Raw genomic sequence first — 14,291 nt, 5'->3', positions numbered from 1 at the left:
TCAGTAGCAGTCAGGAATATATCTATACTCCAAAAAAGGTACCTATCCAATAAAATAAAAGAAGATGTGACTTTTCTTTTTCTTTAGTCTCAAATTGGGCTAGGGTAATTTTTAGGGGAGTCCAGGTAATACCCCTAGCTTCAGAATTCAACCTGTGTAAATTATTTGTTTTGTTTGTTTACACACAAGTCCGTGTTTATACACCCACAAGATGTGTTAATTATCCCTTCTTTAGTAACATACTGACATCACTGCATTTGTCCCAGTATTGTAGAATGGACACCGAAAAGCTGTCGTGACATTTTTCAGAGTGACATTTCAGTGTGGCTCCCATAAACTGGCACTGACAACATTTGGCTTTTATTTTAACACTCTGCATTTACTTACCCTGACATTGCAGTAAGATGTCTCTGACAAGTTGAAGGCTGATACAAAAGAAGTGGGTAACAACATAATTAAAAGCTGCCACTACCAAGTAAATCCTAATTCTGATCTGTCCCTCAGCATCCTTCCCCCCACAAGGAGAAATTCATTATCTAGTAAGGCCTCTGGTACCGCACTTCTAAGAGTCTAAGTACTGTTTCACACCTGGTGTCATCCCAGTCCCGTCTTTCTAATTACGTCCAATTTTTATTTTTGAGCCTTATTGTGTCTACCTTTGTTGCAAACAGATTTAGCTGCTCCCATGTTTCCCCAAAGTATGTAGAATGTTAAATGCATAATAAAATGCTATGCTGAATTTGTTTTTCTTCCACTTTCTGTATTAAAATGTGGCTTTCTTCATTTGGTGTAAAATTTTAATCTTATGTTTGATACTTGGATGCATGCTTTCTCACTGCATTAAATTGCATGAAAGTCAACAGCCGATGCTCCAAAATCTTGTCATAGCGCTGATAATTCTCCAGATAGAACTCAAGGGGGACTGAGATTGAACCATTTGTGCTAATGTTTTAGCAATAAAACAATGCCTCTGTTCTGTCATTAATATAGGCAAATCTGACCTCATTTATGGGAGATCTGCTCTTTTGAGATCAGCCCCACATTTTACTTGTGACTATTTTGTAGGGAGCTAGTGACTTTCAAGAAATGAGGAAAATGATGCTGGCACAGAGGAGGGATAGAGTGATTCAAAAACCTTTGCCAAATGAATCCTATTCCTTTTCAAAACAGGGAAACAATGGAGCTCAGTTAAGCATTACTGCATCTTCGTTGGTACAGTGCAATACAGTATAACTGAGCCATGACAGTAAAACAGGGCTGAGCTGAGACTCTTAATCCTTGAGTTCTTCTATTATGCCAAAATAATGTGAAATATGCTCTTTCCCTGAAACTAATGTATTATTATGAGCCTCAAGTATTTTTAACAAGTTTACTTTCCTTTATTATGATGAAGTACCTACATACTGGTATTCATTGCTTAACAACTGCCCCGTTCAGTGACAGTTCATAGTTACAACAGTGCTGAAAAAAAGTAACTTTATGATGGATCTTTGTACTTAACAACCATCACAGCTTCCCCACGATCATGTGATCAAGATTCAGCTTTGCAACCAATGGGCATTTGACCGTCCCAGCATCCCGCAGTCATGTGATCGCCATTTGTGTGCTTCACAGCTGGCTTCCGACAAGCAGAGTCAACAGAGAAGCTGGCAGTAAAATCACAAGTCACAGTCACGTGATGTCTTGCTTAACAACGGCAGCAGAAGTGAGGTCGTAAGTCCATTGCAGTCATGTGATGACTCGCTAAGCAACCATGTTGCTTAGCAATAGAGTTGCTGTTCCCAATTATGGTTGTTAAGCAAGGACTACCTGTATATTTGTTTGTATATATATTTCTATATTTTGATACAAGAAGGGAACAGAAGGGGAATGGGAAGGCATAGAACCTGAGCTATACTTCGAATGACTTCACAAATTCCATTATTCTTTAATTAGTTTTGCCTTTAGTCTCGATTTGAGTTCCTTTCCCATCCTCTTCAATTAATATGACTTTATTAAGTAATACTGTTATGATACTATAATAGTCTAGGTGCTGCTAAGAATTTAGGGACATTCAGAGTGGTATTCTGTATTTAAAATTTTCTTGGATTGCTTCCATGACAAGCTTTTTTGCTTGTATTTGCTAGGTTGCTCTCATACATTTGATTGGAGCAGTTTCCAGATGTCATTTCAATTGTGTTGGAACAAGTGATGTCAATAATAGTATACAGTGTTTTTTTTTTTTTTAAGTACATAGTTTCCAGGCAAGTTGGGCTCTTGAGAGATGGAAGGGCAGAAGGAAAAAAATAAAAATCTGCATAAGGTAGAATGTTAAATGGATTTATTTTGGGGGGAAATGATGTCCTGTACAAATCTTGCTACATTGCCTACAGGTCAACTGTTAAGATTGAAGACCGCTGACTCAGCATTTTACTGTGAAACAGAACTGAATTATTTTGACAGCTTTATTCTTTCATTTATATATCATTTCACATGTGATGGCAAGTGAAGACCTGCATTTTATATACATTTTACTACTGAAAGCAAAACAATAACATTTTGAAACTGTTTCTTTTATGGCTCTCTATTTTTTTTAATGATTTTTATGCTTCTGTCTTTATGTTAGTCCTATCATCACTCCTTTCCTCATAATATTATAGCATTGATTAAATTTAGAGGGAGATGCATATGGGGCCTGCGAGCCCACAACAATTCCTTGGGTTGTTGCCTCACCTGAACATTAATTTGTAAAGTACACAGATGAAATGGGAGGCTGATAACAAACCAATGCTAACAACTTCTAGCATTATCTTTGTTGAGAAGAATTCTTCTGGACCCATCATTCCAAATAGTTTGGTTTGGAAATAGGTGAAGAATGCTGCCTGCTAGAGACTAACCTTATGCATTTGCATTGTTATTATTTATGTTGTTAAATTATCCTGCAGGTTGTTTGGGTACATGATGATGATGATGATAATTTATTAAGTTTATATGCTGCCTGACTCCCAGTGACTCTGGGCGATTTACAATTAAAACATTTAAAAGCAAAAAAAACACAAAAAGGGCACAAGACTCAAGGTAGCATTCATGAGGTTCTCTAATTTTATCCCCCCAAGAGCAAGTCTGTAAGGAAGGTGTGGCTGAGAGATGGATCTTTTTTTAGAAAAGAATTTAAATAGTGAAGTACAAATAACTACAATGCCAAAATACAATAGTGGGTATGTAATTTTTTTTTAAAAAGTTAAAAAAATTAGTGATTAAAATAAACATAACGGGGAAAAAAGAACTAGTAATATAATATCAATAGGGAATTAATACTCAAGCTTGTCAGTAAATCTTGACCATATGGAAACATATTGCCCCATTTTTAATGCTTAGAATATAAAGACTTTTTAAAAAATAGATGAGACTTGTATTCTGAATATATACATACCTTAATATAGGAGGATAAGTTTCTTTCCATTGATATCAGATTATCCTCTGCTGAGCCCAAGTCTCAGAGTCAAAGCTTTTCATAAAATGACAAATTCCATATTTTGAGGAATGTAAATTGGCATCATTTTTATGTATTTATTATTTCTTTTTCCAAAATTCTACTAACATATGTTACAGTTTGAAACTAAAATGAAGCTATCGCATTTCTTACAATGAGAGCACAAAAATCTTGATGTTTAGCCTTTCCTTAAGGTGTCTCATAGACACGAAACAATATCTTCTGATGAATTAACCTCATTATTAAAGCATAATAAGTATCTTTTACATTGCTTAAAACTTAGACCCATTGATTTTCCATGATTGGATTGTCCAATACTGCATTCCTCAGTTCAGCTATGAAGCTAATGTTAACCTTCCTTCTGTTTTGTTTCAGTTCAGTAGGAAATTGAGCTGTTGGTTTCACTGTAAGTGTTGCATCTTTTAGGGATCAAGTTTAAAATTAGCTGGCAATGAGATTAACTTGAGTACATTCTTCCATGTAGATTAACAAAGGCATTTGCTGCTCTATATTCAGAGGTAGATTAATTATTTTAAAGCTGTTTCTGGTGAGTTGCCCTTGAACTTCGAGTAATTCAGCTTTCAGGTTGGTAATAACTATGTCATGAAATCATTCCCTTATTTCTAAAGTCTTAATTTTGGTTTCGTGAGAGAAACCAAATCTTGTCAAATTTAATAGCTTGGGCTTTCATACTTCTAAGTTCTCCATGGATCCCAAACATGCTATTTTCTAGACCCATAAATCTGCAATCCACTTGTTTAGACATTGACTGAAGTTTCACCATTCATTAATTGAAAGTTCCTTATTTCTTTTTACTGAGATAAAGATACATCTGGGGACAACATTGCTGTCTCTAGCCCAGCAGGGTCAGAGGAGGCAGCCATAATCCCTCCTCTATATTCAAGATTTTAATAGAATACATAAGCTCATCCAGCTTTCCTACAATTGTAAATGTGCCCACTGGCTCAAAAAGTCTTTAAATCGTAATTCCTATGTCTTTGTTAATTTTCTTGATTGTATACTATTTGTTTGGAAAAATAAATGATCTGTTTTAGCTGCTTTCAATAAACTTAATAGGGAACTCTGGACACCAGAAACTCTCTTGAGCCACACAGAGGCTGTTTATTGAATTCTATCAGATTTGATGATGTATATAAAGCAGTGGTTTTCACATGCCTTCTGCAATTATTTATTCATTGAAGAACTGTTCTGTTTTAGGATAGATTCTCTATTAAGAGAATCAATTAAACATAGGATAAACCCAGCATTCTTGGGTTATAGAGACAAATCAGACATAGTAGACTAAGCATTTTTTAGAAAATGTTATTTACCATTGAAAAGTTTCTATTTTAGGAAAATCAAATAGATTCCCAGAGAATCCATGGGGTTTTAGAAATACAGGAGACATGTAAAGTAAGAATTACAGAAACATATCCAAGTTACATCATGTCACCTTCTGCAATTATTATAAGCAATTAAATGTGTATCAAAGATCCTAAATCCTTTTGAACTGTGGCTTTCCAGGTTTTGGTCTCCATTATTTCTCTCATGATAGGGCTGTTGAACATTAGATACAATAATATTTGGAGGCCCACAAGTTCTGTGGCTTTTGGTATATATAAAATAAAGTGTACCCTTGGTGCAAAAGTGATAAAGAATAAATAAGTAACAAAACAAATACCCTTGAAATACAATGTTGTTTTAATGCTGCATATTTGTAAGTGTGGGCCTTTCGAACTTTTTTTGAGTCTTGTCTTCTGTAATATAACCCTAGTCTTTCCTGCACTGAAATCTGAAATGGAAGAGCTACCATTTAGCATGAGAGGAAAGAACAAGATAATGGATCAAGCAGTTTGATTTACTATGTATTAGTTGAGAAGTGCATTTTAATCAAGTGTTCAAATTAAGAGTGCTGTCTCTGGCAGTACAGTATAAATTCTTCAATGCTTGAAAATCAGTGTGTGTTTTACATTTATCCTGAAACTGTGATCACATACCTTTTTGTGAATGCCTTGGAACTAGAGACTTAAGTATTTCCAAGTTGTGTTACATCTATCATGCAGCAGAAATTCTTTCCAACCGTACTGAGGCAGTAGAGTGCTTGCTAGGTAGACCTTAGGGAGCTTACCATGTTGGGGTAAAAGCTAGAGAATGAAGATTAACTCTTAGCACCTACTTCCAAAGACTGGTTGCTCAGTCTTTAGCTTTATACTTTAGCAATACATTTGACAACTTACTTTTAGCAGATCAAAAATAGATGCCATTCATCATCATCATCATCATCATCATCATCATCATCATCATCATCCATCTTTTTAATATATTTTGGTCAACTCAAGGGGGAAAACATACTTAATACTCCTTCCTCCTCCTATTTTCCCCACAACAACAATCCTGTGAGGTGGGTTTGGCTGAGAGAGAGTGAATGGCCCAAAGTCAGCCAGCTGGCTTTCACGTCTAAGGGAGGCCTAGAACTAGCTGTTAGATTGTAGGAAAATAGCTTTCATAGCATATACAACACAAGATCAAAAACTGTGTGCTTTCTTTTTTTCTTTTCCCAGGTGTGCAGTTGCTCACCACACATACAACACACACACACACACAATATGAGTGGCTGATGTTTCCTCTCTCATGTTTACTTTTTAATTTTTTTCTGCATCAGACCAAGAGCAGGAAGCTGGAGAAAGCTGGTATGCTATTCTGTGAACTTGAGTTGGCCGAAGGAGGATATAGTATTACCATAATAAGAATTTTATTACTGTAGTGGCTAAGACAGCTACATTTGTTTGTTGCTTTGTTTGGATGTGACATTAAAATACTTCCATTCATTTGTGACTGATTAACCAGATTCCTGGAAAAATAAAATCTAGGCCTGCAAAATAAATTCAAGATTCTAGTCCCATATTTGCACTATCTATAGTCTCTTTAGTACTGCCAAGAATTATTTTAATGTGGTTACCATAAATGTATACAATCCCCCATTTTCCTCAGTTGTTCTTCTATATGACATTCACATTCATTGGACCTTGTGAAAGGCCTGGTGTTAGTCTTCCTTAACCTGACAATGTCCACATGTTGGAACTGCAGTTCCTAAAACTCCCAGCCAAGGCAGCCCGAGAATTCTGAGAAAGATGGCCCCCAGCACCTGGGGAGGGCATCTGGTTAGGGAAGGTTACCCACTATGCTTTCCATTCTATAGTTGCCATGTCAACTATACAAACAGTTCCTGTAACAGAAGAAGAGTAGCAAGAGCTCCTTATTATAAGCTGTGATTCAGGTACCACAGTTATCTCAACAGCTACAGTCTCACGTAAAGCAAAAGAATAGGACTGGAGGAAAATAAAAATGAAAATAAATCTTTTTTAGGATCAGTTTCCATTTCTGTATTCCTGTTTTATTCTTTTTATAGCAGTTATTTGCTTTTTCTTTCTTAAAACTGAAGGAAACGAGAAGTCTTTTTCTTCTGTGAATCCATTTCTGTTTTGAAAACTGTGTCCGTCAGATGAAAATAGTTCTTGCTAACACTTCACCAATAGGAAGCTAACATATGGCCATTTATTGTTAGTGAAACATCTTCTACCAATCTTAGAATTCCCTCTGCTTGTTCATAGATATGGTGTGCATGTATGTGTGTAATTCTGCTTTTAGAAAATCAAAGAGCAGATTTTTAAAGATTGCTGTTTGGGGGGCACATGCCCAAGTGGAGAATTTTAGCCAGATTTTTTTTTAAGTCATGAACAAAATGCTTGCCTATTTTCAAGCTACTTCTGGATACTTCATGTGTGTGTCTAACCACATTTTCTTCCATTTATTTAGTTTGCGGTTTATTTGGGTTCTTTCTCTTCTTCCTGTTTAAGTCTGGAATTTGTCCCATTTTATTTATTTATTTATTTATTACAATTTTCAATCTTGTTTTCTGCCTGCAGGAAGCCAAAGTGATGTAAGCCATTTAAATATAATGAACATTTTCACACAGGCTCTTGTTCCCAGTGTTCAACACTGATGTGCTTTGAAGTCCGCCCCCCCCCCATCCCTATTTAGGTTCATTTTCCCTCCATCCGCCACATTGGCATAAGAAGTTTTAAAGACAGGGTAGGAGCGGTGATGAATTCTGGGAGCCATTGATCCTTTTTCTACATTTTTGCCCTTTTGGTTTTTTGAAACGGATTACTTGCTTAGTGTCTGGGTGTTGCTCAAGCAGAATTGGAAAGGGACAGACTTTACATAAATCATTTATACTGAACACTTGGTACGCTGGCTACATAAATCAACAACAGTATCTATTACCATTCTCTCTCCCACCCCCTCCTTATCAGTATTATCTTGATGCAGCTAGTCCCAACATTTGGGCATGCTGAACCCTGCCTTCTGAAGGCTAGCCCTTGGTAATTAATTATGCTGGGCACATAGAGCTTGGCCCTTGCTACGGGGAATAATTGCTCCCAGCCAACAGACAGGGTTTTAACTTCAGTGGCAATAATAAATAGAAAGTCTCAGGTGATGCCACTATTTTAAAGTAATTAATCATCTCCACTCTTCTCTCCCTCCCTTCCCCCAGCAGTGTGCTCTCTTCCATGTTGATTCCCCCTACCTCCAAGTAGGAAGATTCAGTAATAAATCTTTAATGATATATATGTTTAAAGTGATCCGTTACCTAAGCCTTGGGGTTTTTCCCTTGCGTGTATGTTACATGTTCAAGATTTTTCCTTTACATGCATACACATTGTAAATGCTACAAGTTGTGAACTTCAAGTGTGCATGAAAGGAATGTTTTGTAGGAAGGTAAAGCTTAGCAATAGAATCTCTGAAAGATCATTGCTTTTTTTTTATGTCATGCTGTACATGTGCTAATAGAGATGGTTAATTGACACCAGTGGGGCTGTCAAAAAATGCATCTTTCAAAGATGTTGTATTACTGCCAGTACTGTCCCTGCCTTCTCCAGTACAAAAAGTGGTGTCTTGTTTTCATGGGAGCTTTTGGACTGGATGCAAAATGCAGGCACTTCAGTTATAGCATATAAGTCCAACCGCTGGTCAAGAATCCCAGCCCTTTGCAAATGTGTGTGCAGTTTCTGCTGCCTTTTTTTTCTTAGAGGAGAATATTCTACACTACAGAGAGTCAGTGATTCTCTGGGTATTTCTTGGTAGATCTGACCAGCCATCATGACTATTCAGTGTGACAGGGACTGATGTGACAGATTGGTTCTGACACCCTTCCATACCACAAATCAGTGGCTGGAGGTGACTCCTGTCCTTCTGTGATTCCGTGCCCCCCCACCCCACCCCCCCGCTGCAGGACAACACAATGATGCACGAATGAACCTTGCCATCGCCCTCACCGCTGCCAGGTATGGGGCTGCCACAGCCAATTACACTGAAGTGGTGCACTTGCTGAAGAAGATGGACCCAGAGAGCGGGAAGAGCCAGGTTTGCGGAGCAAGGTGCAGGGACGTTCTAACAGGTATGTCCTTTGGGCTCTCTGTGGCATTTATGAAGCCCCCTTGTCTCCAGGTAGCTTGCTCTGGCATGCAGTGGGGGTCTTTCTGTTTTTCAGAGACCCCCTTCCCTTTTATCCTTTCTGGGGCTGGGGGGCTGCCAAGATCCTCCCTCCAGCCCTCCACCACGGTAGCTGCCCGTACTTGGAGCCTGCCGGGAGGAAGCTCTGCTATCTAGAAAGGCATTTTGCTCTTGCTTAAAGAAGTGGGGAATTCCTCTCCTCCTCAAACTCAAAGCAGAAAGGTGGGTGAAGGGAGAGTGCAGTAGGAGGCTGGAGTTTGTAAATATCGCTTAACTGACAAAAAAGGCATATTTCCAAAGTGCAGTGGCATGTCATTACCGCCAATCATCTTTAACTTCTGTCAGGCTTTCATTCAAATCCTAGCGCTTTGGCAAGCTAAGCTGTGCTTTACATCCAAGCCCTTCTGTCAAGCAAAGCTGACGTTTTGAAATGCCGGGTGGTGTACATTCAGTAATAGTGCCGTTTAACAAATTTCAGGGTTTAAGAATGTCATTAAATAGAAAACTCGATAAATAAAGCCGAATGATGGGGCAGGAGGAGGTGGATGTTGCTACCGTTCTTCTTTTTCTTCATGCCACGAGTCTGATCTTAAATCTTTGAAAATTGGGGGGCAAACTTCCTCTTCTTTAAAAAGCAAAAACTGTTCTAATTTTGCAGGGAACTGAGCTGCTCAGTTCTGGGTGCACGTGTGTGAGAGTGTGTGTATACGCACACTTCACAATAGATTAACTTCATGGATAAATTAATAATCCAGAGAGTCAGTGAAGAGGGAAACAAATGGAGTTTGTGATTGATGCTGTTTTCTTTCACAGGGCAGGAATTTGATGTCAAAGCCAAATGTGTTATCAATGCTACAGGACCTTTCACAGATTCTGTGCGGAAAATGGATGAGCAGGAAGTACCAAACATCTGTCAGCCAAGTGCAGGAGTTCATATTGTGATGCCCGGCTATTACAGGTAACAATGCTCAAAACCCAGACCATTTGTAACAATCTTAGGGTGCAAATCTAATAGAATTGGGGCAGGGGATCTAAAGAGTGTTTTCTGGCTTAAATGGTCCATGTTGAATTCCAGTCTTTATTCTTCCCCCCCCCCCACCCTCCTTATGGCAAATTATTTTGAGTCAAGCAAAAAACATCACTTTTACTAAGGAAGAAGGGGAGTAACTTAGGACACTCCCCTATGTAACTAGCCTTTTAATGGTTGTTCAAAATGTCCCTGCGTTAAAATCTCCCAGCAACTGGAGGAGAAAGCTGGATTTTCAAAAGAAAAGTGGATGGGAACCATTCCCTCCACCTCCTTGACAGCCAGTTTTCTACCTGTGTGACTTTGGCAACAGACGTCTTTGGGAGAATGCTAACTGGACAATTTTTGTAGGGTGTCTGACTGATAGATGGGAGTATTTCTCCATGCAACTTTCATTCATGTCTTAAACCACTAAGGCTCTGAAAGGCTGTGTTCTCTCTCACATGATGGATTGGTGAGGTAATTCAAAATAGGTTATCGTTTATTTGCCATAAGGAGTCACCAGATAATCTTCAGCAAATCATGGTGCTACTAGTTTAGCCATTGTAGCAGACAGTTAACCAGTTTCACAGAAATATCCTAAAAATTACTGCAGCCCTTAGCATTCATGTAGTACATTCGGTTGTATTATATGAATGCTAAATACTGCTACTAATAATGGATTGTATTCAGATATGCCCTTCTGCTTGTGGCAGGGCAGTGTTTCCTCACTATATGTTGGAATACTGAATGAGAAGAAGAAAGGAAATCCCAAGATATTCTGCTTGCAGAAGAGGCTGTGCCAAGCCTTGCCAGGCAGAAGTAGGAGGACTATAGTCCCGCTCTTCACTGCCCTCCTTGAATAAATGATGTGCCGTGGTTTAACTAACATCACCAAACCTTGTTTTGCGGGTAATGTGCAACCTGGATAACTAGAAAATAATAGAAATACGTTCTAGGTTGATTAATAAATAAGCCAAATTCCTCTGAACCTGGGCCTTATTTACATATTGGGAGCTTTTCTGTAGAGCAGCCTATTTACTGTGACTGGAGTACATCTGCTTTGCCCAAGAGCAGCACTAACTGCTAGTTCATGGCTGTGATGCTTTCTTTTCTCACATAGTGCAGAATTTGGGTTCCAGCTTCAGTTCTAACAGAATTCATCTTCTTGTTAGGAAAACTTGGTATAAGCCAGTTTATAGATTCAGGCATATAAAAATCCAGAATGGGGAACTATAAGAATATTACTCCATCTTTCCTTAAAGCATGGCTTTTCCTACTTGCATGGGTCCTTTGGAAACTGCAACATTATCCGCCTATGCTTGGAAGAAAATGAGTTGCAGCCATTCTGTGTAAAAGGAGTGAAAGGACTGTAGCAGCCAAAAAAAAAAGACGTTTGTCTGTTTTATCGAGAGACACATTGCGGCCAGTTAATGCTGATCTTTATCTCCAGTTTAAGATAAAATCAAGAGGGTGTGTGCACATAAATGGGACATGGTGGCTTACTTAGTGTGTAATATACTCGTCAGCATCCATCTTCGACCTATTCTCAGCATCTTTCAATAATGCTGATTACTTTTTTTCAAAAGCAATTGCTCCCTACATATGGCATTCTCACTATTACTGAGTGAAGACTACTGATTTCATCCTACAGATCGATAAACCAAGGAATCTGCCTGTATAATAAATAAATGTGTTGTTCTAAAATGTAGATGCATGTGTTAATTTAACAATAGGTTCTTACCTCTGGTGACAGCCTGAGTCCTGTTAAAGAAAATGCCTGTCATGTCATTACAGCTACTTGTCTCTTTGGAAAAGTACTTCGACATCATCTGGGGGAAATGAGAAATAGTTTTAAAGGCATTTTATTATTGTTGTACCTTGGATTTAATTAATTCAATGTTAATACACTGCAAGCATTTCCCATTGGGTTTTTACAATATTATATTCTTCATTAATAGTCCCTGTGTTCTCTCTGCACTCATTAATTTTGTTCTTCCAATGCATGTTTTCACTTACGTAGTGACTGTATGGCTTTTTCTCATCCCAGCGTTACTAGTATGACTGTAATCTCTTAGCAATTTTAAACCTTAATCCAGTGGACGTTGCTTTTAGATTGACTGTCATTCTGCCCCTCAGAAACTGGAAAAACAGGCCCTTGATCCAAAGAGGCAGTTGCTGCAATCAGAGCCTATGCTGTGCGTTCAGTTCCATAATCAGTCATTAACTTGAAATGCTAAAAAGAAGCGTGGATAACAGAGATATAAGGGATAGGAGACTAACAGCTCTCCAGATGCTGAACTATTAGTCCCAGCAGCCTCATCCAGCATGGCCAGTAGTACAGGAGGGTGGAGCTGTAGTTCAGACATATAGAGAGGGGCAGTGGCCCCCATCCCTGATGCATGTCAAGCTCCTTGATTCCTCTGAAGCAGGGAATAAATGGTGAGTATTATTATTGTCATCTAGAATCTCATCCAAGTAGCACTGGATTTATTCTATTTGGCAGCCTAACCCTGCAAATTATTTGAAATACATACAGTAAAAATGGGCAAGGCAGTGATATATGAAAGTTAACCCTTCTAGCTCCTCCAGATAAAACAGTGACAGTAAAAATAAATGCAAATTATCTCCCAGCAGCCTCTCGAAAAATCTTCTCAATCCTTTAGATTCTTTTAAGCCAATTTAGAAGTCTCATTTTGAAACTTGTCAAAAGTTTTTTTTAAATAGTTTGAGCCTGTATATTAAATTTCTTAGTTTCCCGGCTTCTTTAAATCAATAGTGATTTCATTTTGAAAAGTAATTACTTATCTGCCATAGTTTATCTTGCACAAGTCCGTGTTGACACCTACTTTTTAAGCTGTTCTTCTCCAAATGTATCCTTAAGCTATATATAAATATCATCTCAAGGACTTAGTGTAGAAGTTAGATTTCAGGTGTATATAATTGTCATCATCTCTCTGAGGGGCATCTCATGCATATTTTTTTTCTTTTACCAAGATGGTACCTGTTCAGGAAAAAAAAATCATGATTATCTATAATGCCGGCGGGATTTCCGTTTGGATCTCTGCATAGTATAACCTTTCTGTATTTTCGTATTTCTGATATTTTAATCATTTTGTTTATTGGTGTGTTTTATCATAACATAATGTATACAAGTAATTTTAGTATAACTTTGTTGTTACTTTAAAAATTGTACTATTGCCATCATGGTGGAGCTAGTTCTGTGCAGTAAGCAACAGCTATTGCAGTTACTGTATACTCTGTAAACTGTATTAATGCAGGGGAGAGGGAGATACACAGAGCCAAGCAGTGTATCATTCTAAGCTTGGCCAGTGGAAGAATTTCTTTTGCTGAGCTCTTGGACAGGTGGCTCTTTTTGTTTTAATTCCTCCCTTTCCCTAAGAAGCATGGGGAGAGATACTAGACATTTAGCTGAGGCACCCAATTTATGCCCTTCTCATGGAAATGGAGAAGTAGGGACTCTTGCAGGCAGGCCTCACTGCATAGGAACGAGGTTGCCAGGATGTAACCGGTGTACAGTTAAGGAAATGAGAACAAAGGTGCCTTGCTATATTTAGGAACGAGAAATGCGACATAGCAATACTCTCTTTCTCGTTGGTGCAGCCGCAGCTCATAAATGTGCATGTGTATGTTTGTGTTCCTTATTTCTCTTAGAAGAATAAATGTTACGGGATGCTCTGTTACCCTGCTTATAACTTCCTCAAAGCATTTGGCTGGCCACTGTTGCAAAGTATTGAAGAGAATGGAAAACAAGTGATTTGGCCAAGATCAGAACCAGAGTAAAGTAGTTTGGATCTGAGCTGCAAAACATCAACTAGTCATTTGATTCCTCATTTGATGCTGCCACAAAATACCTCTTTCAGAGAAGGCAAAGCAATTAATTTCTCACATATATCTGGCCCCAAATGGCTATCCCTCCAGTTAATGTGCACCTTCAACATATATTATCTATGCATTTCCTTTCATCTAATTCTCAAAGCATTTTATTTGAGAAAGTGTTCATTTCCTCTAATCTTGTCCCTAAAGCAAAAAAATAATAATAGTAAATAACAACAGCAACCACAACAATAAAAAATCCTGATTTTTGTCTTAAGGCCTTGTGTGGCCAAGAAAGATTTAAATAATTTGCAGAAAGAGCAATCACCATCCATCTACTATTATAGCAGAAGCCTACAGATCCTTGTTTGAAGTTCTGTTAAGAACTTTATGGGGCAGATTGTGGAGAATTTTGTGAATATTTGTGCCCTGTACCACAACATTGTAGCTCTGAGTAGA

At 38.2% G+C, this 14,291-nt stretch overlaps 1 protein-coding gene across 3 annotated transcripts in view; it reads left to right on the top strand.

Annotated features, from left to right (window-relative positions):
• The window catches only part of GPD2 (glycerol-3-phosphate dehydrogenase 2), a 93,036-nt gene that overhangs the window by 45,062 nt on the left and 33,683 nt on the right, over positions 1-14,291 (top strand). For all 3 annotated transcript variants that reach the window (XM_063318349.1, XM_063318348.1, XM_063318350.1), the window contains 2 exons: positions 8,769-8,933; positions 9,803-9,947. In XM_063318349.1, the coding sequence (XP_063174419.1) occupies positions 8,769-8,933; positions 9,803-9,947 (310 nt within the window). The remainder of the gene's footprint in view (positions 1-8,768; positions 8,934-9,802; positions 9,948-14,291) is intronic.

The sequence above is a fragment of the Candoia aspera genome, chromosome 1 (genome assembly GCF_035149785.1).
Source record: "Candoia aspera isolate rCanAsp1 chromosome 1, rCanAsp1.hap2, whole genome shotgun sequence".
Taxonomy (NCBI): domain Eukaryota; kingdom Metazoa; phylum Chordata; class Lepidosauria; order Squamata; family Boidae; genus Candoia; species Candoia aspera.
Note: the sequence above shows the minus strand (reverse complement) of the source record. Positions and strands in the feature narration are given on the sequence as shown.